We start from the raw sequence: 21,619 nt of genomic DNA, 5'->3' as shown, positions 1-21,619 counted from the left end.
CGTCCCTGCGGAGCCTGGTCGGTGCCTCCAGGCGGGAGGTCGGGCAGGACACCGGGAGCCCATATGCAGCGGGAAGTGAGTGATCCCAGGGACAAAACAGGTACAGCTGCGTCAGGGGGCTCTTGTTGTGTACAAGCACCTGATTTTGGGGTAAGACATTTCACAGCCCCCTTCCTGCTGCTGCCAGGAGTGCCAGGGACATCCCTGGAGGGTTCCTGGCTTTTCGATTTGGAACATGGGCAGTGCCCCAAGCCTGGCTCTGCCTGGTAGGAGATGCCTTTGGAAACCTTTTTGCTTAAAGCTGCTCTGGGTTTTGCTCCATCTCTTTCCACTGGGTGGAAGGAGGTGAATCAGGTGGGTTTTCCCAGAGAAAAGCTGGCAGTAGGAGAGCGATGTCGAGCTGCTTTGGAAAGGCTCTGGGATTTGTAGGAGCTGGGAAGGAGAAGTCTGGGAGGAGAGCCCTGGGGGGCTTTGACCCAACGAGGGACCACGTGTGTCTTCATGTGGATGTGGCACTTGGGGACATGGGTTAGTCAGGGCAGTGCTGGGGGAGCGGCTGGGCTTGATGATCCCGGAGATCCTTTCCAACCTAAGTGATTTTGTGATTCCCAAATCTGGGGGTGTCCCAGGAGCTCTGGAAACTGCTTTCCCACAGCCCTGCTTGCCACTGGCACACACGAGAGCTGGATGCCTGGGCCACCTTCTTCCTGCAGCCTCCTATCTCCACTTGATGGAGACACTGGAGTGCAATTCCAGGCCTGAGCTGGATCCTGAGCTGGATCCTTGCCTGCCTAATTTAAAACCGGCCAAATTACTGAGTCTGGGAAGGTCATAACCAAACGTTTTACACGTTTCCCATCAAAGTGACATCAGCTCTGCTGACCTGGCACATTTGTGACACTGTTAGTGGTTTCTGCTTTGCCCCTTGGCAAGAAGCAATCAAGTTTCATTTCAAGGATTTATCCCTGGAATTTGCAAACGCCTTAAAAAACCCAACCAAACAATCCACAAAGGACGGGTCTGGGTTTCCTTAGCACCTCTGTCTGCAACTATCCCAGGTTGCTCCAAGCCCCATCCAGCCTGGCCTTGAGCACTTTCAGGGATGGGGCAGCCACAGCTTCCCTGGACAACCTGTGCCAGGGCCTCCCCACAGCAGCTGGGGCTGGTTTTTGGGGGAAGAGCAAAAGCTTTGGGCAGCATTAACTCAGGGAAATGCAAAGTGTGAGGGAACAGGCTGGCTTTTCCTGAAGGGGCACCAGCAAGGAGCTCAGGCTCTGGAATGGTGGCCCATGGACACGGTATTTGCCAGGAGTCGGTGTCCCCTGTGGATGATGGCCCACAGACACGGCGTTCCCCATGATTCGATATTCCCTGGGCATGGTGGCCCATGGATGTGCTTTCCCAGGATTCAATGCCACCTGCACATAGGATGGTGGTCTATAGGCATGGCGTTTCCCAGGATTTGGTGGCCCCTTGGGAATTTGGTGGTCCCTAGGAAGAGTGGCCTGTGGAGACAGTGTTTTCCAGGATTTGGCGTCCCCTGAGATTGTGGTGAGGATTGCATGGTGTTTCCCAGGAGTTGGTCTCCTCTTTGGATGGCGGCCCATGGGACACGGTGCTTCCTAGGATTTGGTGTCTGCTAGGGAGGGTGTCCCATGGACACGGTGTTTCCCAGGATCTGGTGGCCCTTGGGGCTCAGTGTTCCCAGGATTATTAGGGTGTCACCTGGGGACAGTGCTCCATGGGCACAGTGTTTCCCAGGATTCGGTGTCCCACGCGCACGCTGTTTCCCGGCGTTTGGTGTCCCCGGGACCGGGCTCCCGGGGGCGCGGCCAGTGTCCCACGGGTGTGGTGGCCACCCAAGGGCGTGGCCAGTGCCGGTCCCCCGGAGCCCCGCCCCGGGCGCGGTCCCGCTGCCGCCGCCGCCGCCGCCGCTCCGGCCGGCGCTGCCGCCGCTGCCCGGGGATGTACGCCGGCAGGAAGAGGAAGAAGCCGGTGCCCAAGAGGTGGGTGCAGCTCGGGGGCTCCCCCCGGTCACCCCCGGGGCGGGGGCAGGTGCGTGGGACCGGGGAGGGCGAGCGAAAAGCGGGCAGCGGGAGCCCAGCTGGTTCTGGGGAAGTGCCTGGAGCCGCTCTGGTGCGAGCGCTGGGAAAGCAAAAGGGAGCAGCATGCTTGGGTTACTCGGTTTTAATTAGGGTTAATTGGAGCTAACGCTGTGTCGGCTCTGGCACGCTGGTGGGAAAACAGAAATCCCGAAGATGCTTGTCCTGCATCCCGGTGAGGAAGCTCGCTGGAGAGTTTGAGCTGCTCAGCAGTGATTTGCGGGCTGGGCTATGTTTTGGTGCCTGCCTGAATCCAACACACAGCAATTGGTAATTACCAAAGCATCTCAATTCCTTAATTATTAATTACCACGCCGCTCAGTAGCTGTTGCATAACATCCCCCTCAGTGTGTGCCCAGTGTTTCCTGCCTCCCCCGTGCCCTCCCCAGCTCCCAAGTCCCCTCAGCCTGTTTCACCTCAGATTTTCCAGGTGTATAGGAAAAAAAGGTGGATATATACTTCTGGGAGGCTGTGGGGAAGGAGATGGAGGAGCTGAGTCCAAGCCTGGGATGAAGGAGGGAGCATCAACACTTTAAACCTGTGGTGAGGCGACCCTGAGCCTCTCTTGGGTATTTATTTGGGAGTCTTATTGTGGAGACATGAAGGGTAATTGTTTTACCCTAAACCTGGCTCCTGTTCATCTCGGAGCAGTGATTCCAGCCCTCTGGCATACCAGCCTGAGGGTTTGGGCTGGCTCAGGGTGCAGAAGAAGGTGTCTCTTTGGAGCAGAAGGGCCCTCGTTCCCGGTTCTGCAAGGTCAGCCTCGGGAATGGGGAAGAGATTCTTTTTCTCTGTGACCGCTCAGGTCTTGGAGCGGGATCCTGCTGGGAGAGGCCAGGCGGAGCAGGGCTGGAGGCAGTGGGATGTGCAGCCAGCCGGATGGGATGGGGAGGATGGGCTGAGGGGCTTCTCCAGCCCCTGTCCAGTTTGCTCAGGGCTTTTTTCTTGTTAAAAAAAAGTATTAATAAAAATTAGGAGACAATAGATCAGCTCAGGCAAATTCCACTGTCGGGAATGATCTCACTCGGTACTTGCCAGCTTGCAGAAGGGATACGCTTCCTACTGGGTTCCCGTTCAAAGGGCAGCTGGGGAAAAACAAACCCCAGCAGCAGCACAGCCTTTGCCCCGCTGGGAGCTGAGCTTTCCCTCGGCACGGGGGTCACCAGCTTCGCCACAAACCCCGCGGCATTGCTTCATAACCACCGGGCCAAAGGGAAGGGAATTTGAACAGGTTTTAAGTGTACAGACTGAGCTTCGCTGTTTCCATGAGGCATTTTCCTCACTGTCACCCCCTCTCTCCAGGCTGGCCATGGAGCACCCTGCGTGCTGCAGCTGGCACATGCAGGAACAGAGGTGTTGGGGTGTCCTCCCTGAGCCTTGGGGTCACTTGCTGCTGGCTGTGTCACCCCGTGTGCCTCAGCCAGAGGGTCTTCAGTGCTTGGCCAGGCTATCCCAGAGATTCTGTTACACCTCAGTGTTTTACCCACTGCCGTGCTCACCTCCAGCCTCATTTTCTCTTCTTTCTGCCTGTTTGGGGCTGGATTAGGATGGTGAGTGGCCAGAGGACTTTAAAGGATATCTGAGGAATCTCAACCTAATTTTTTTCACCTTTTTTTTTTTTTTTTTTTTAAATCAGCATCAAAGGAAAACTGTTTTAATTTTGCTCCTTCCTGGTGCGTGACTGTGATTTCAAAAATGTTTAAGCTTCGTAAGATCCCTGGTGCCAGTGTGTTTTACCCAGCTTGTGTGGACAAGTTTGGAGCTGCATTGTGCCAGCCTCCCTGCGAGAGGGGATATCCCTCCTGATGCTGCTCTTACAACCCAGCAGGACTGAGCTTTCCTAGGGAAATGCCACAATTTTCCATTCATCCTTAGAAGACCCCTCAATCTCTCTCTGATCTGAAAATTCAACAGGCACCTCAGAGCATTTCATTTAATGCTCATTTCCTCTCATGTCACACACGCGAGCAGCCCTGCCAGATGAGATTGGAGAGTGGTGGTAGAGGAGAGAGCTTAAATTGCTGCTAAATACTGGCAGATCCTGTTATCCAGAGCTCCTTGCTGAAGTGAGGGTGCCTGTGGAGAGGGAGTTTGTGGTTAGACAAATCACATCAAACCAAACGAGGTGCGTGTTAGGGGATGCAGCCGAGTGAGATACGGAGCCGGGGGAGTCTGAAGGGTTTTCCTTCGAGCTATGGAATTCAAAAATGAAGGAGACAGGGTGTGATCCAAGACTCGTTAAAATTATTAACTTTGCTGCTGTGCTGGGATTTTGGCTGGAGTGGGTGAAATAGCTGCAGCTGATAGCATTGGGACCTCGTGCAGGCTTCAGGCAGGGGAGGGCTGCTCTCCTGGACACTTCCTTCTGCAGGCTGTGGGTTGCCCTCGGGGCCTAAGTTTGTCATCAAGTGCTGTTTAGTTTGGGAAGGCCCACTAAAAGGGTCAGAAATCAGAATATTGGAAGAAAACAAAACTTTTTACATCAACTTTTTTTTTTTTTAAAGAGAGGCTATTTTCAAGGTGCTGCTCAACCATGACAACCACCCTATGAGGTATCCTTGTTTAAGTCATAGAATCCCAGAATGGTTTGGGTTGGAAGGGACCTTGAAGCTCATCTCATTCTGCCCTGTGGCTGCCCCATCCCTGGAAGTGCCCAAAGCCAGGCTGGACATTGGGGCTTGGAGCAACCTGGGATAGTGGAAGGTGTCCCTGCCCATGGCAGGGGGTGGAATGAGATGGGCTTTAAGGCCAACCACTGCCTTGTGCTGTTGTGGGCTGTGGTTACCTTGGCCACCTGCCATTTCACTGTTGTGGCTGCACCAAAGCCAGTGCTGGCTTTGGAGAGAGCCTGTTGGACAACCCCAGTTTGATGAACCTCTCCTCTGCCTCTTCCAGCCCCAAACCACCCCCACCCGAGGGTGGGAAGTCCAACCCCTCCAAGCGGCACCGGGACCGGCTGAACCAAGAGCTGAACAAGCTGACGGGGCTGCTGCCCTTCCCTGAGGATGTGCGCTCCAGACTGGATAAACTCTCCATCCTCCGGCTGGCCGTGGGCTACCTGAAGGTGAAGAGCTACCTGATGGGTGAGTGTCCGTGCTGGGAGGGGGGAAGAGCCCCTGGGATCAATCCCCACTGCACAGCTCGTGTCCCACCCCAAGCTTTGGGATGGAAGGTTGTGTTTCCTGAAGGTAGGATGATGGTGAGTTGTGGGAGCGGGCCCTTGGATGTTGATACTGGCAGGAAAATGTCAGCACGGATGGAGGGGGCAGCCTGGGGGCCTGCCCAGCAGCTGAGACCTCCTGCAAAGTTCTTCCATTTCATTAGCAGCCATCCTTTATGTCCAAAACTCCTCTTGTGTCCCGCTCCCACCAGCCTATGGAGAAGAAGGGAAAGGTGGGTAAAAGTGTGTCTTGTTGAACAGCAGCATTACCCTCATCTAACTGGAATGGCAATTTAAAATTAAATTAATTAAATAATCGAAACTGCATAATATAATACATATTATGTATTCCCTTTTATTATATTCCATATTCTCTATTTCCTTACTTATTCCATATTCGGTATTCTTACATTTCTTCCATTTTCCTTCTCCCCCCTCCCTATTCTTCTTCAGCCCTTTATTGTTACAGTTACAGTACATTTAATAAATTATAACACAGATATGGTGCAGAGCCTGGCTGGGGGCAGCCACCACATTCCCAGGAGTCACCAGCACGTGCGGGCAGGGACGTGCTCCCTCTGCGGTGATGTGGGCTCGATGGAGTGGGTGATGGACACTGGGGAAGGCAGAGCATGTGGGGCAGGAAGGCAGAAGAGCTTTTTATATTTAGAGGTTCCCACTGTGTCTTCTCCCCGCTGCAACCCGGATAAACTTGGCTCCCTTGGCTTTTCCCTCTTGCCCGCTCCTCTGGGGCCCTCCCAGCGCCCTCTCCAGCTGGGATGCTGGGCTCCAGGAGGAGATTCCTGTGCCAAACTCTCCAGATGGGACCTGTGCCTCCAAGCAGGAGCTGGTTCCTGCTGGATGTGCTCAGCATGTGCTTCCCAGTGTGAGAGCTGCTCTGGAAAAGCATTTGGCATTGCAGGGGTTCTGTAGCCCCATTCTGCCTGGCCAATTACTCCCATCTGGCCACTTGCCTCTGATTTCCATCTCCTTCCCCTTGCTCTGCCCTGATGTTCATCTTGTTTGACTTCACGTCATCCCAGCAATTCATCAAGGTGGGTGGGTCCCAGCCGTGCCTGATGAAGACCGGTGCCAGCTGCAGGTCACAGCAGCCTGCCCCTGGTGTGTCCTGTCGGGCATTTTGGGGGACATGGTGGCACCCCTTGTGCTCTGTTTTCTGTGTCAGGTTTGCTGTCCTCTGCTTCGTGCAGGCTCCTCTCTTGCAGCAGGAGAGTGTGGCATTGCCTGGGGAGCATCCCTGTCGTCTTCCCATCCACAGCCCAGGCCCGGCCTTATCTCCAGGCAGGAGAGAGATGGATATTTTGATAGACTGGTGATTGCCTTATCTCCAGGCAATTGAGAGACCAATTGCACAGTGGGCTCAGGGTGATGCCCTGAGGCTCCCTTTTCCCTTGTGCTGCGTTTCTCCAGCCCTTGAGTGGAGCTTTGCTGTGTTGCCTGCATCTTGTCTGGCTGCTTACACCAGGAGAAATCTGAGAAGAGGCTTCCAGCCTTCTCCATCTTCTCTGGTATTTCTGAGGTGTGGGTACTCTGTGCCTCTGGATTGGGAACAGGCCTGTTGAATGGGGTGTAGGAAGCCAGGCATCAGGGTCTGGGGCAGTGCTTGGGGTGGGACAGAGCAGAGGACAAACCCACAGTGGGTTTGGGTGCTGGTATCAGCGCCTGCTTTCCACAGTGGGTACGAGGCAAAGGGACTTGTCATCTGCGTGGGATCCTGGTTTCCACTGCGGGGCAGTGACTCACCGCATCATCTTCTGAACCTGCTTTGCTTTTAAATGTTCTCCTCTGAGCTTTAATAAGAAGCCAGACTAATTAGTAGTTTGCTGGAAATGCCAAGCTTCAGGCCCAAAGAGGGAAGCTCTTGGAGCTCCCTCCGTGCCTCTACGGGCTGGCTCAGGGTGTGCACCTCTCTAACTCCTCTGTGCCCTGGGGCAGACGCTGCAGGTGTTGCACAGCTCTCTGCTGCCTGGTATCTCAGTCTTCCCCGTGCAAAATCAGGGGCTCAGGGCTTGGTCTCCTGCAAGCTTTGCCCATCAGGCCCAGCCTGTGAGTGCTGCTGGGCTGTGGTGACAGCTCTGGTGCTATCACAGCCTGCCTTAAAGGCCCTTTAAAGGTTTTGTCACTCGCACAAACAATGACTGAACCTCGCTGCCAGACTTGTGCTGAGCCCTGTCTGCAAACCAATTTGCAGTGGTTGCTACTTGGACCTGTGTCTGACAGTCTCCCAGACAAATCTGGAGTGACTTTGCTGATCCCTGTCTCTTTGAGAGCAAGTGCCCAAGGAGAAAAGCTTGTGTCTGTGTTGCTGACTGCCACGATGCTCTGGGCTCTCTGTGGTGTGACAGGAGCCCCACTTGCTGCAAAGTGGGAGATCTCCTGAAAGCTTGGATGGATTTTAGTGCTGAGTGCTGAGTGGCTTGGAAAACCTCCAGCTAGCTGGAGAGCCATGCTGGGGTTCGTTTCCTACGGTTCCTCTAACAAAGGAAGCAGATGCTAGGATTGCAGATGTGGCTCTGCCAAGGGTGAGCAATAAAACTGGACTTAAAATGCTCTCTGAGGTGGAGACGGTGTGATTAGGGAATGTGCTGCCATGCCCTGTTCCTAGGACACCAGGCAGGGAGGTCTGCAAGAGAGAGGATTGCAGAGTCCCAGACTGGTTTGGGTTGGAAGGAAGTTCCTCCAGTCCCACCTCCTGCCATGGCAGGGACACCTTCCACTGTCCCAGGCTGCTCCAAGCCCCAGTGTCCAGCCTGGCCTTGGACACTGCCAGGGATCCAGGGGCAGCCACAGCTGCTCTGGGAATCTGTGCCAGAGCCTCACAACCTTCCCAGGGAAGAATTTCTTTCCAATATCCCACCTAGCCCACTCTGTTTCAGAACCCACGGAAAACCCTGTCATGGTAGGAGACCACACTCTGGAGTCTGGCAAAGCTTGAGGTATCTAACAGCTCCTAGCAGACGGTGAGCAGTGGGGTACCTGCCCATCCAGCTGACCTGGCTGGAGCAGGGGCTTGGCTTAGGAGTTCTCACCAGGTCCTTTCCCACCTCTGGTGCTGGTCTCAGCAGATCCCTCTCCAGTGCTGCGCTGCAGGGCAGCTGGCAGCAGGTCTCCCTGGGTAATCTCACTGCAGTCGGCACTAAATTAGCTTTTTTATTCATCTCCTTGTTTGTTGTTACCACGGGCCAGAGCTGCAGGGGTCTGGGCCTGAAGTAACTGAGGCAGTGAAAGGAGTCAAGCCCAAGTCTGTCCCTGGGCAAGATCCTGCAGGACTGTGTGGGATGAAGGTTTTGAAGCAGGCTGGGGAGGCTGGCATGGACTTGGGGATGCCTGCGCTCCCCAGGGCATTTCTGTGTTCCCGGAAAATGCTGAGTGACTTTTCCTAATAGTTTGTAATCTGGGGGTTTGGCATTTGTCTGTTTCACTTGGATGGCACGAGCCTGCTCTGCTTGGCACCATGCCTTTGCTAAACAGCTGAGGCAAAGGTTGGTGCTAATTTGACGGGGTTTGGGATCGGATCCAAGAGGAAAACGGTTGTGCGTGGCTTGGTGTTGCTGGAAGAGCTGGGAGCTCCTGGTTTTTGGATATCTCTGGAGCCTGTTTAAAGAGAAGTGTTTGCCCTGGGTGAAGCTTGTCAGCTCCCCCTGGTGTAACCCAGTCTTTGAGAGCAGATCTGGCTTTGGGGTTGTTACCAATAACCTTTTCTTTTCAGTGCCAAATCCATGCCAGAGGCAAGGGATGTGTTTGAGCTTCCATGGCTGCCTTGCCATGTTTTTCTTTGGGAATGTGATGGGCAGAAAAGTGAAGAGATTAGATGACTTTGCTCCTTTTTCCTTCTTTCTCCTGCTTGACATTTTTGCTCCATTGCAGGGCTTAGGAGCCTCCTTGCAGAGACAAGAATGCCAGCCTAGAGCAGGAGGACATTGGCGATATATGGGGCACATCCTGATTCATTGATGCTGGAAACTCTGCTGATTCTGGCATCTTCCCTGGCTGACTGAAAGCCTTGCAGTGTTTGGGGGCCACACCAGCAGCAGGAAACCTCCTGCAGTGCTCTGGCTGGTGTTGGGGTTCAGGACAGAGCTGGATTCCCCCCTCCTGTCTCAAAAATTACACACAGCCTCTATCCCAGCACTTTGAAAATGTAAGTGATCACCACACTGCTCCAGCAAATGCCTGGGACTTACCTGGTAACTGCACATGGCTTTTGCCGTGTTCTTTTTCATAGAATTATGGAACCATTAAGGTTGGAAAAGACCTCTACAATCATCAGGTCCAACCATTAACCCAGCACTGCCAAGCCCACCACTAACCCATGTCCCCAAGTGCCACATCCACACATTAATTCCCATTAATTGTCAAGGATGCACTGCAGGAGATTGGAAAAACCGGGCACAAACAGCAAAAGTGCACTGTCCTTTTATCCAGTTATTTCTGTTGCCATGGGTATATTATGGCTTGGATACATGCTGGACCTGTTTCCTTTAATCCCAGTAGTTTGTGGTCTTGGCTGCTTTGTGTGTGAGTGAGTCTCAAGTGCTCCATTAAAGGAGTGTGCTAGATGGGATGAATTAGCCAGCTCTTAATACAGCTCATCACCTGCTTTGTCCTGCCTGGCAGCTGATGGGGGTCTCTTCTTCCTGCCAGCCACTGTTTCCAGTCCATCTTAGCCACTGGCTGTGGATGGCGAGGACCGGGCAGGATGTGAGCACCAGCTGCTCCACACCACCAGTACTTTGGTGGCAGACGCCATCTCTTTGAGTTTCCTCCCCTCTCTCCATGCTCCAGACCTTCTCCCCAGGTCAGGAGCAAGAGCTCCTGATGCTCCCCTCATCACGGTGTGTCCCGTGGGAGACAGGTTCTGGAGGGTTGTTGAGCTCAGCTGTGCAGAAATGGACTGCTCCGTGTTTGAGAGAAGGGGAAGGGAGCACCTTTGGTGGGAGATTAAAAGCCCCATGCTAAGATTAGTGGGAGAGTTGAAGAAATTTTGCTGGAGAGCACAAAATGGGTATTTCCTGCTGGATTTTGTAAGCCACAGCACTCTCCCCAGCTTTCTGTGCAGATGCTGTTGGTGGACACTGAGAGAGAGCTGGAGACCACATGCTCTCACGATGTGCATCCTCTCAAAAAGCTCTCTGCCCTTTTGGAGCTTTGTTTTGGAAAAACTTGTTTCTTCTTGACATCCCCTGCCAGCCTGCCTTGTTTCAATGCTTTAGAGAGGAGTCAGCCCTTCAAAAGAAATCAAATTTTAAACAAGAATCGATGTTTCATTTTGAAACTATTACACTCCATGGAGTGCAAATTGAAGCCATGTGGTCCAGATGGGATGTTTTTCCTTGGGGATCACACGGCAGTCATGTGAGGAGGCTTTATGCTTGGTGTCTCCCTGTTAAATCTCATCTTTCCCAACCTTTCCCAGCGGTCTCACATCCCCTGACCTGACTGATCCGACAGCACAGGATGGAAAAAAGCAGAAGCTGTGACTGATGGAGAAGGTGGAGATGCTGCCTGAGCATCTCCAAGGAGCGCTGAAGGTTTGGGGGAGGAAGAAGTATCCCAGCTCTGTCAGTGATGGAGATGGAGGCTGACTCTGTTCCAGAGCACCCTCTCCACTGCTGTTTGTGTCACCTTGTGCAAGACCTGCAGCTAATTACCCTGGCCCTACCTGGATCCATGCCCTGGCTGCTGACAGCCTCCATGGGCGGGTGCTTGTTGTCACTCAGGCTCCAGGTGTAAATACATCCCAGGGAGGCTTTGGCTCCAAATTTGTTTTGTATCCAAACGTGCCAGTCCATCAGGGAAAACGCTTTGGCACGTTGATGGTTTGCTGCAGAGCAAAATGTCCCAGATCAGCAGTGGCACATGAAACTTCTTTAGGTTCCGAATCGTTTTGCCTTTGACCTTGGTGCTACCAGGGAAGAAACCAAGCAAACCTTTAAAACATTTCAGTGGTGAAGTGAGAGCTTCTACCATGGAGAAAATTAAATGTATGGGATGGTTTGAGGTTCCTCCTCATTTCGTATCGCTCCCCAACATCCAGAGGATGTTCTCCCTTTGGATCCGGCACCATCTGACACCCAGGGCTGAGATGGGGCGGGCAGTGCTTGCTGCTGGGATGTGGATCACACAGGATATGTGAGCTCTGTCGGACCCCAGGGAGCTGCAGGAGCTGGTGGTGGTGGCAGATGTGGGGTGGTTCCTATACAGGAGCTGCTTTGAGCTTTTCTGTGATTTTTTTTTTGTTGTTGAGCTGGCACAAAAACATGCCTTGAAAATCATCCTTTTGCTGGAAGCTGAGTTTGGATTGAGCTTTTCAATAAAAATCAGCAGATAAAGGACCACGCTGGGGATGTCCCTGGGAGCCTCTGTCCCCATTCCTGTTACCTGACACTCGAGGTCCCACAACCAGGGCAGCAGGAGGTTTCATGCTGGCTGCACCCAGGGGTGTTGCCTTGAAGGCATCCAGTGCTGAAGCATGAGGCAGCACCTGAATCAGCCTGGGGAGGCGGTGGCAGCGAGTCCTGGGAGCCAAGAGCTCTCACGTGTCACTGGGAGTGCCACGGCCACCAACTCTTGATCTGCTTCCAAGCAGCCACAGCTGGGAGGGAGAAAACAAATATGGGTGCTTTGGTGGCATCTCAGGTGCTTTGGGAAGGTTTGCCTGTCTTTCTTCAACCCTGAAGGGCACCAGAGCAGACAGAGCACCCCACTGGGGTGGCTTGGAGCCAGGCTCTAACCCAAAGCCTCCTGGCTGTGTTGGATGGTGTTCCCCAGCCTGGGCAGCTCAGAGCACCAGCTCCCCTCTGCCCTCTGGCTCACACCCTGGCAGAAGTGAGGTTTCCCAGAGATGGGATCAAGCAAGGAAATAATGTCTTGGAGGAAGCCTCGAGCAGTTGGGCATGGCTCCATAAATGGGCTCTTTGCCAGTTCCCACTGATGGTCTCACCTTCCTCCATGCTGGGTCCACGGGCGTCCAACAGCTGCATGAGCAGCCTTGGAGGGGGAAGGAGGAGGGGGAGGCTCCTGGCTTGCCCCTTCCACACTGATTTCTTGCCTTCTCACTTGCAGCTACAGCTCCAAAGGTTGGCAGCTGCGTGGATCAGCCCAGAGCCCCAGGAGGGGACAGGTGGATGGAGCCGCAGGGTGACACGGAGCTGTTTCCTGAGGGGGAGCTGCTGCTCCAGGTATGGTGCTGTGGCTTGGTCATTTGGGGTCTCCCCAAGCAGCTCTGGAGCTTGTGGAGTGAGAGGAGACCCTGCCTTGCCCAGAGCTGCTTTGCTGTGATTCCTGCAGGCACTGAATTCCTAGGGACAGAGACCAGTGATGCTGCCTGGCTGGGATGGGTCCAGATCCCCATTCCCACCATTCCCACCATCCCCACTGCAGTGTGCTGCCCTTTTTGATTCATACAGCTCATGGACACAAGCTCCATCCCAGCCAAGAGGTTCAGGGATATCCCATGGTGGTGTAGGCATTGATCCCTGAGTAGTTTCCAAGGTGCTGGGTTGGTTTCTTACCTTCAGCAAAGGCCAAGAGGAGAATGTTGAGAGCTGTGGGACAAAACATCCTCCAGGAGCTCCTTGCCCTGCCTGGGGCATTGCATGAGCTCCTTAGGGATGAGTTCAGAGCCTGCCTGGGATGGGAAAAGCCCAGCTTTGGTTTGCAGGTTGTGGGGGAGAAAAGAAGGGCAGATGGGTGTTGGAAAACAGTGGTGGACAAAAGCAGCGGGGGCTTTGCTTTGTAGAAAGGCCAGCGTGTGTCTCGTGGAGCAGCTGTCAGTGAAGCTCAGAGCACGAGGACAAGGGGAACCAGCCTCCCACAACGCTGCTGCTTTGGGCTGCCACTTACAAATGTGAGCTGGAAGGGCCTGGCATAGAAGGGTCCCATGGAAAGGCTGGTTGCTGAACAAGCATCTGGGCCCATCAGCTTTGGAACATGCTGCTCCCTGGGGCTGCAGGGCAAGTCTGTGCAAGACCTTTAATCATTCCATGTTCTTGGCATCTCCTGTGCCTGGGCTTTCACAGAATCCCAGAAGGGTTTGGGTGGGGAGGGACCTTAAAGCCCATCTTCTGATGAGCTGCCATGGGCAGGGACACCTTCCACTAGCCCAGGGTGCTCCAAGCCCTGTCCAGCCTGGCCTTGGACACTTCCAGGGATCCAGGAGCAGCCACAGCTTCTCTGGGCACCCTGTGCCAGGGCCTGCCCACCCTCACTGGGAAGGATTCCTTCCCAATATCCCATCTATCCCTGCCCTCTGGCAGCATGAAGCCTCCTTGTCCTATCCCTCCATGCCCTCTCCAGCTCTCTTGTAGGCTTTCTGGGCCTTCAGTCCTCTGCTCCCACCTCTCCAAACACCAGCAGATGGATGCTTGGCTCTCCTTAAGCCTGACTTTGGTTGCTTCAGCCCTGTTCCTGCAGAGCCCTACAGGCAGCAGGCAGTGTGAGCGGACCCCCAGCAGGAGCCTCCATGTGGGATTTTGGTGAGGCAGTGACTCCTGGGAGCTCAGTGTGACTTTTGGCAGTGACTCCTGGACCACACGAGGTCCTCCACTGTCTGCAAGTGTGACAGGCACGGAGGAGCTGCCCCAGTCCCTGCGTGGAGCTGCTCCTGAGCGCTCTCCAGGGGTTTGGACTTGCACCATGTGGTGGCAATTTGCTGAGCCACTGGAGCATTGGCAGCCCCGGGTGACTGAAGGCATCTGGAGAGCTTATGAGGTGTTACTGTGACAGAAATGTCCCAGCTGAGCTGTCTGGTGGCTTTTTTTTTTCCCCCACAAAGATCATTTTAATCAGATACTGTGATTTGCAGAGAGCTCTGACTCGGGATCCCTCAGGGGCTGCAGCACACAAAGGGAAGGGTCTGCTCTCTCAGCAAGCTGGATCTGTGCACAAGGTTTCCATTTAGGGTGTTCTTTTCCTAATTTCTCTCCTTCTATTCACTAATAAATTAAATGTATTGCAGTCAAGAGCAGGGGGCAAGAGTTACATTCTAGTGCAGTGCTTCGCTTTTGGGGGAAATCAGCCTGAAATGGTCACCAGAATCATAGAATATCTTGAGCTGGAAGGGACCCACAAGGATCATCGTGTCCAAAGCAGAGCCCCGGAGGAGTGTAGCTATTCCCAGCTGGAGAGGAGGAAACCAACTCCAGGTCCCCCATGAAACCTCTCCTTAGCTGGCCCCTCCTGATGCAGGAGCTGCCCTGCAGTGTGAGGGGCTTCCATGAGGGGTTTGGAGAAAGTGGTCGGTCCAGCTTGGATCGTTGCTTGTGCTGGGAACAAAAACCTCCACAGAACTGAGTCTTGCATGGTTACCAGGTGCTGTCCTTCTTTGTGGGGCTCCTTGTTGAGGAGGAAGGTCCCTTCGGGTCCCTGAATGCTCAAGAAACAGCTGGGGGATTTCATCTTCCAGCAGCTGGATTGAAGCTGGGAGAGTAACTCTGGACTGAACCTTTGCTTTCAGGCACTCAATGGATTTGTCATCGCCGTGACTGGAGACGGCTACATCTTCTACATCTCCCCTACTGTGCAGGACTACCTGGGCTTCCACCAGGTGAGCACCGTGTTTTCCTGGCTGGAAACAGACGGATGCAGTCCTGGTCTGGGAAGGAGGTGCAGATGGGGAGCAAAGCTTCCCAAAGGGCAGCAGCTCCTGTGGCAAGGGAAGGAGCTGGAGTTTCAGCATTTCCCATTAAGGACTGCGAGCCAGAGGCAGTGTGAAACATCTGTGGAAGGGCTGAGGAACACCGGGAGAACCTCAGCCTCGACAGTGTGGGGAAGAGGCTGGAAAGCTCTGCTTGGCTGTGATGAGGGAATGCTGGGGAAGCAGGCAGTCCTGAGCAGCCAGGGTTACCTGGACATCGCTGTTTCTACTGCTTCTAGAAAGCTCTTAGCCATTCCCAAGATTTCCCCTGGCAGATCCCTTTTCCTCCTTCCTGATGCATCCCTAAAAGAGCAGCCACTCCTGGCCCTCGCTCTGCACATAGCACACAGGCCTTGCGGTGTTTACTCTTCTTTCCACTCAATCCCTGCACTTTCAGTGCCCACGAAGAGAGACCTCCTGCCATGTCCTCTCCTCCAGACACCTCTGCCAGGCTGTCCAGGAGTGGACACTATTCCCTTGTGTCATTCCAGTCGGATCTCATCTACCAGAGCGTGTACGAGCTGATCCATGCGGACGACAGGGCCGCCTTCCGCCGCCAGCTGCACAGGAGCCCGCTGCCCGCTGCTGACAGTGAGTGCCGGGGTGATCCCTGCGGGAACACGGGGCTTCACTCCAGCACCTCTGAGCCGTGAGCTCAGGGTGTGCAGCACAGCTTGGAAAGCTTCCCTTTCCCTTTGGTTTTCCAGCCTTTCCTGCTGAGCAGCCGCTGCTGGCCAGCCCCCAGCACCTCCACGCTGAGAAGCAGTCCTTCGTGGAAAGGAGCTTCACCTGCCGCTTCCGCTGCCTGCTGGATAACTCCTCGGGATTCCTGGTAATGCTGGGACACGCCCCTGCTCCCCCTGTGCCCACAGGGTGTTCCCCCAGAGCCACCTGTGTCCCATAGGGATGGGAGCACAGCCAGTTCCCACCACCCCGTTTGCCTCACCCCCACGTTTTCTAATCCCCTGTAAGGCCTTGAATTTCCACGGGCGCCTGAAGGTCCTTCTTGGGCAGCACAAGTCAGCAGCAGACAAGTCCCCAGTTGCTCTCTTTGCCATTGCAACGCTCCTCCAGCCTCTGTCCATCCTGGAGCTCCGGACCAAGACGCTGATCTTCCAGACAAAGCACAAGCTGGACTTCACTCCCATGGCCTGTGATTCCCGGTAAGGCACCTCTCACTTTCCCCGTGGCAAAACGCCTGGTGCTGGACCAAAAACTAGGCCTGGTGGGGACAAGGAACACCTGACCCGGCTCCTGTGGCCTGATGCTTTTGTCCCTCTGCTGCAGCCCCTAGTAACACGGGGAACAGGTTAATGGGGCACCAGCACTTCTTGTCTGACATGGTTTAGGGGTTTTGTGGAACAGGGAGCTCCCACCCAAACTGGAAGTCTGGCCAGTGGGGCAGCTGTGAGGGATGCACCCCTGGTGTCACTGCGTTCCTGTGCTGATTCCAGGGGGAAGGTTGTCCTGGGATACACGGAGATGGAGCTGTGCAGGAGGGGGTCCGGATACCAGTTTGTGCACGCGGCCGACATGATGCACTGCGCAGAGCACCACGTGAGAAGTGAGTGCTGGGGGCTGTTGGGGGGTGTTTGTGGGGTCCCTCATGGCTCTGGCCTGGCTGTACTATTGCTCCTTGGTACTGTGTGTCCAGGGGCTGGGGTAGCTGGGGTAAAGGCTCTTCCTCCTGGATGAGCTCAGGGAGCTGGCAGAGACACAGCACCGTACATCTCCCACCTCCGTAGCACGGGCACGAGGTGAGGCTCAACCTCGTGGCGTCTTGCACGTGTCATTTGTCTGCCTCTGTGGAGGAACGCTGTCTGTGGCAGCTCTCTTGTGTCCCTGCCCCAGTGATGAAGACGGGGGAGAGCGGGCTGACGGTGTTCCGGCTGCTGACCAAGAGGGGCGGCTGGGTGTGGGTGCAGGCCAACGCACGGCTGGTGTACAAAGGGGACAGGCCCGACTGCATCATCGCCCGCCAGCGAGCCCTGTCGTGAGTATTGCTGGCCCTCTTCACCTGCTCTGGGCGTGGGGGGGCTGCCCAAGGCACGCAGGGGCCATGAGGGTGGAGGAAAGGGTAGTTGGGGTCGGCCCTTTGCAGCATTTGTCCTCCTGCAGTGTTAGTGAATCGGCTCTGAGGAGGTGCTTGTGGACGTGCTCCTGCCTGGGAGCAGCAGCCCTTCCCTGAGCCATGCAGACCTCCCTGTGGGCTCCCCAGAGCCCTCTTGTAGCCAGCCCAATCCAGCCCCCTTTTCCTCTAAAAAAGCCAGGGCAGGGCTGTGAGTTCCCCCTTGCTGTCAGAAGGGTGATTTTGCCCGGCCTGGAGGAGTTGCTCATGCTGTTTCCATCTCTTTTTCCCTCCACACTGAAGGAATGAAGAAGGGGAGGAACATCTCCGGAAGAGAAACCTGCAGCTGCCCTTCAGCTTTGCCACAGGGGAAGCAGTGTTGTATGGGAATGACCTTCCTGGGTTCTTGGACTCATTCCAAGCCAAGGAGGAGTTGCAGGCACGAGCAAACTCCAACTCGGAGCAGCGCTTGGTGGACCCCAACTCTCTGCTTGGGGCCATGATGAAGCAGGATGCATCCATATACAGTTCCCATGCTGATAACGTGCCTCAGTTCTCCTTGCCAGGTTTGATCCCTGAGCCTGATGGGCTGAGCCAGAACGAGGAGATCAGCAATGCCGAGGAGGACAGCGACTCCCTCCTGGTGGTCATCGAAGCCCTCTTTGAGAAGAGCCAGGTGGGCGGAAACGTCTGCCAGAGCCTCGGCGGGGACAACACCGAGCTGCAGCAGTGGGAGGAGGCTCTGTTCAGCTTGGGGGCAGAGGAGGAGCTGCCAGCTCAGCGGCTTGGCGGGAGGCCGGGCACCAGGGTGACATCCTGTGTGGAGCAGATGCTCCTCAGGGAGGGTGCTGGGAAGAGCCCGGACTTCCCACACTGCTGTGAGGAAAACAGTGCTGTGGCTCACTTCCCGCGCTGCTGGGCAGCTGATCCAGCGTTCCCAGCACAGCCTGGGGCACTGGGCACACGGAGAGGCCATGGGGCTGTGGGCTCTGTAGTCTCTGTCACCTCTGAGGGCAGCTCTGCCCAGCCAGAGCAGCAGGTCCCGTTTAGCCCAGCTGGGCCGGTGGCAGGGACTGTGCTGGCTGTCCCCGTCTCTGGCAGCAAACCCTCGGCAGCACTTCAGCTGGCAAACCAGGGCTTTCAGGCAGAAGCCAGCCCCTCTGCTCCTGTAGATAACACTGTTCCTGCTGCTCATAGCCAGCCTGGGTGCCAGCTGCCAGGCTCAGGCTGCCCACCCCCATTGCACTCTAACACGTTGGTGACTCTCTGGCACAGCGTCCCCCTCCAGGCAAACCCAGCCAGTTGCCCATCGGAGGCTTGGATGACCATAGCTCCGAAGCAGCTGGCAGCTGCAGGAATGCACATGGAGCCCCAGACTCTGCCAGCTGGCAGCCCTGAGAGCCCCCCGGGGGCCAGGCTGTGGTTGCCACCCCCCTCCCAGTCTGTTCCTTGCCCTACCCAGGGCTTGCCCGAGTCCTTGTTCTGCGGGGACGGGAACCTCCGTGATGCAGAGGCCGCTCTCCCGGTGCGAGCATCCTTAAGAGCCAGGCAGCTGCCAGGGCATGGCAGCTTCCCCAAACAGCCCCTGGCAGCCCAAGGGGAGCCCAGCTTTTCCTGGGAAGGGGAGCAGGCAGTGCTGGGAGAGGACAAGTGGTTCTCACAGCTGTGGCTCCCGCAGGCTGGGGCAGCCCCTCAGAGGAGCCATGGGGCAGGGCCAGTGCACCACAGTGGGCTCCTGCTGGGCTCCAGCACGGATCCCAGCGCCCAGCAGATGGGCTGCGTTGTGCTGCCCGAGTGCCAGTATGGAAATGGCCTTTTTAGGCACGAGAGCAACTTCCTGAGGGATGCTTCTAAAGTACCCCTTCCCCAGCAGCCAGGCGCTTTGCCTTGCCCCGCTGAGAACCACCCTGGAGCACCCTGCTCCTCACCGGGCCCGGGTCCAAGGTGCTCAGCAGCTCTCCCTGTGAAGGTGGGTGCAGGAGCACCCCCATGCTCCGGGCAGGGCCCTGGCTGCCCATCAGTTCCCTGCTCAGCTGGGCAGCCCCTCTGTGCCTGTGAGATCCAGCTCAAGGTGAGGTGTGAGGGCTGCAGGACCTGAGGGGTGCCCGGCTCCTGTGGAGGGAGCAAGGGTCTGCCAGGGGTGCAGCCACACCATCCTTTGTGGGCAGCCTGGTTTGGAGCTCACTGTGAGCCAGGAGCCCTGTCTTGGAAAGCCACCAGCAGCTGTGAGCTCTTCTCATACCTGCTAGTGGTGCCCCGTGCTCCCTGGTCTCTCAGGATTTTGTCTTCCAGTGCTGTCAGGCAGTCTAAGGTGAAGTGATTTGGACTTCTTGTTCCATGAGAAGTCTTGCAGGGAGATGCAGCTGTGCCACTGGGGAGGCTTGCGGGCCCTTGGGTCCGAGGAAGGACACTGCTTGCTGGCACATCCGTGGGCTTGGGGCAGCCTCTTGCAGATGGATCTGCTGCCTCACAGGCAGGTACCACTGAACTGCTGTTTCTCAACAAAACAGTGTGGTCTCCCCATCTCCCACGTGTGGACCACCCTTGTCATGGTGCTGTTTGGTCCCCTGCATCATCTCTGCCTGCCTGAGCCTCTCTCCCTCCTGTGCTCTCCATCTCCTCCAGCAACCACCCAAATCCTTTGGAAAAGGTGTTACCAAGCACTTTGAGGAGCTCAGCAGCATTGAAGGGTCTCAGTGAGAGGTGGAGTCGGTGGGAATGGAAGCACCTCAGGGGTTTGGGCTCTCCAGCAGCCTTCCAGGGGAATTTGGGAGAGGTGGGTACCAGGCAGTTGTGACCTTTCTGGGATGCAGGGTGGCAACGGTCCAGCCAAACTCCCCTTGGATTTGTCACTGGCTTGTCCTTGCCTTCCTCTCCTGTGCTCTGCAGTGCCATGGGACAGAGGAACAATGGGGGTTCCCCCTGTGGTTTTGCCAAATCAGCGAGAAGGAAAGGCGGGGAGGCATGCAGTGACCACTGGCTGCCTCTCCATTGAGACCCACCTGGTGCCCCTCAAACCATTGGCCTGCAGCCCAGCACAACCACTTTGTTGAATTCCCTTTCTTTTCTATATTTGTAACCTAAGATGTGAATTAATTGTTGTTTTCCCCACCATGGGGCAAATTCTGGCAGATCCATCAGGGAAACCCACAAAAAAAGCAATGACTGGGGAGGATGGGGTTGATTTGAGACCATGCTGGCTCGGAACATTGGGTCAGAGAGATCAGAGTGGTTGGGGACATTCACACCTTCCCCTCATGCACCCATCACCCTGAGAGGCACATCTGCCTCACACACCAGTGTTAAGTGTTTACCAAGCAAATTAAGTCAGGTAATCAGTGCAGGGCCAGCAGCAAGCTCACGTGTCCTGGTATGGAGTGGCCTTGCCTCCCTGGGTCTCTTCCTTCATGTCCAGCTTTGCCTTGGCTGATGGGGCTTGGGAAAGGTCCAGCTCCTGTCTGCAGGCTGGGAGCAGAGCGATGCTGAAACGTGCTGGACCCCTCTAGAGTGGCCTGGAGGAGCACCTAGGACAGGGCAAGGAGCTGACTTGCCACGATCCGGATCCAAAAAGCAGCAGGATGGGCTCTGCTCACCAGCCTCTTGTCCTGACACCTGTGAGCCGGTGCTGGGGTGTGCCAGGGGCTTCCAGTCCTGCAAGAGATGGGCCTTGGCGTGGGGGCTCTGCTGCTTGGGGCCGTGACTGTGCTGTCCCTGGTGTCTGATCTCTCTGTACCTCGTGGCCGTGCAGATAAAGTCTGTTCTGGTGGCAGCGTCTCATTTTCCGCTCCGTGATTTCTTTGTGCTGCTGGTGGCAGCCGGAAGGTGCTGAGGAGAAAAGAGCTGTCCGGAGCCTCAGCCCCTGTGTCTGGCGATGTATTAAAAGGCGATTTGCTTTGTACGGTGCTGATGTTTGTTTTGCCCCGAAACCGTGTCTCTCCATTTCCTCCTTGACTGAGCAAGTGCTGGGAAAAGCCCGGGCCTGGTGCTGGGCGTGTGACACTCCCGCTGTCGCTGTCCCTGGCTGCCGTGGGCACACACAGCAGCAGAGGTGTGACAGTGTCCCCCCTTTGCACCCCCAGACTGCGCTGTGGCACTCACAGGCAGGGTTACACTCGACATTGACACACATGGTTGTTAAGATCCAACTGTTAAAAATTATTAGATACCTCTGAAATAAGGGGTAAACGACACCATACACCAATGTCAATAGTATGGATTTTTATTTAACTGTAAACGCGAGGGGGAGAGAGGGAAAAGATAGGAGGGCGGAGAGAAAGCGACAGAGAAACAGACCAAGCAGAAAAAAATATCACTACTTTGTAGATTTCAGTGATGTTCCGTTGTTCCTCTTCGAGTCCTTCCCGTGCCTTGCCGAGGTGGTGATTGCAGACTACACCCATCGAGTGGTGAGAGTCCAACACACACCAGGCCCGTGGGGTTTATGTTATGCTGAGGCTGCGTGGGAACATCCCCTGTAGCTCCCCTGGGGTGGGGAGCTTCACACCGGATAATTTTGTGGATCACGGGACACCTGGGGACCCTTGACACCTTCTGAGATGTCGCAGCTGTCTCCAAGTGAGCGTGGTTAATTACGGCCCATCCGTCGAGATGGGTACCTTCATCTTAGGTGT

The 21,619-nt window shown here is 55.5% G+C and overlaps 1 protein-coding gene across 2 annotated transcripts; it reads left to right on the top strand.

The window, feature by feature from the left end:
- Positions 1-1,929: 1,929 nt before the first annotated feature.
- Positions 1,930-20,886, top strand: LOC138113443 (uncharacterized). 2 transcript variants are annotated; one of them, XM_069021634.1, is made up of 11 exons: positions 2,525-2,645; positions 4,607-4,654; positions 4,998-5,185; positions 12,349-12,464; positions 14,741-14,830; positions 15,412-15,511; positions 15,628-15,752; positions 15,893-16,083; positions 16,375-16,484; positions 16,772-16,913; positions 17,292-20,886. In XM_069021634.1, the coding sequence occupies exons 2-11, from the start codon at positions 4,650-4,652 to the stop codon at positions 19,084-19,086; spliced, it is 2,862 nt and encodes a 953-aa protein (XP_068877735.1). In that variant the 5' UTR covers positions 2,525-2,645; positions 4,607-4,649; the 3' UTR covers positions 19,087-20,886. The 2 variants fall into 2 exon arrangements, with proteins under 2 accessions (XP_068877734.1, XP_068877735.1); XM_069021633.1 differs by lacking the exons at positions 2,525-2,645; positions 4,607-4,654 and adding an exon at positions 1,930-2,006.
- The last annotated feature ends 733 nt before the right edge of the window (positions 20,887-21,619 follow it).

This window comes from Aphelocoma coerulescens, chromosome 7 (assembly GCF_041296385.1).
Source record: "Aphelocoma coerulescens isolate FSJ_1873_10779 chromosome 7, UR_Acoe_1.0, whole genome shotgun sequence".
Taxonomy (NCBI): domain Eukaryota; kingdom Metazoa; phylum Chordata; class Aves; order Passeriformes; family Corvidae; genus Aphelocoma; species Aphelocoma coerulescens.
Note: the sequence above shows the minus strand (reverse complement) of the source record. Positions and strands in the feature narration are given on the sequence as shown.

Bases quoted from the DNA above. Each gene is read 5' to 3' on its own strand.
- LOC138113443 (XM_069021633.1), top strand. From the start codon at position 1,966: ATGTACGCCGGCAGGAAGAGGAAGAAGCCGGTGCCCAAGAG. The intron at 12,465-14,740 runs GTATGGTGCTGT...CTTTGCTTTCAG, and splicing joins AGGGGGAGCTGCTGCTCCAG to GCACTCAATGGATTTGTCAT. The intron at 16,914-17,291 runs GTGAGTATTGCT...TCCACACTGAAG, and splicing joins GCCCGCCAGCGAGCCCTGTC to GAATGAAGAAGGGGAGGAAC.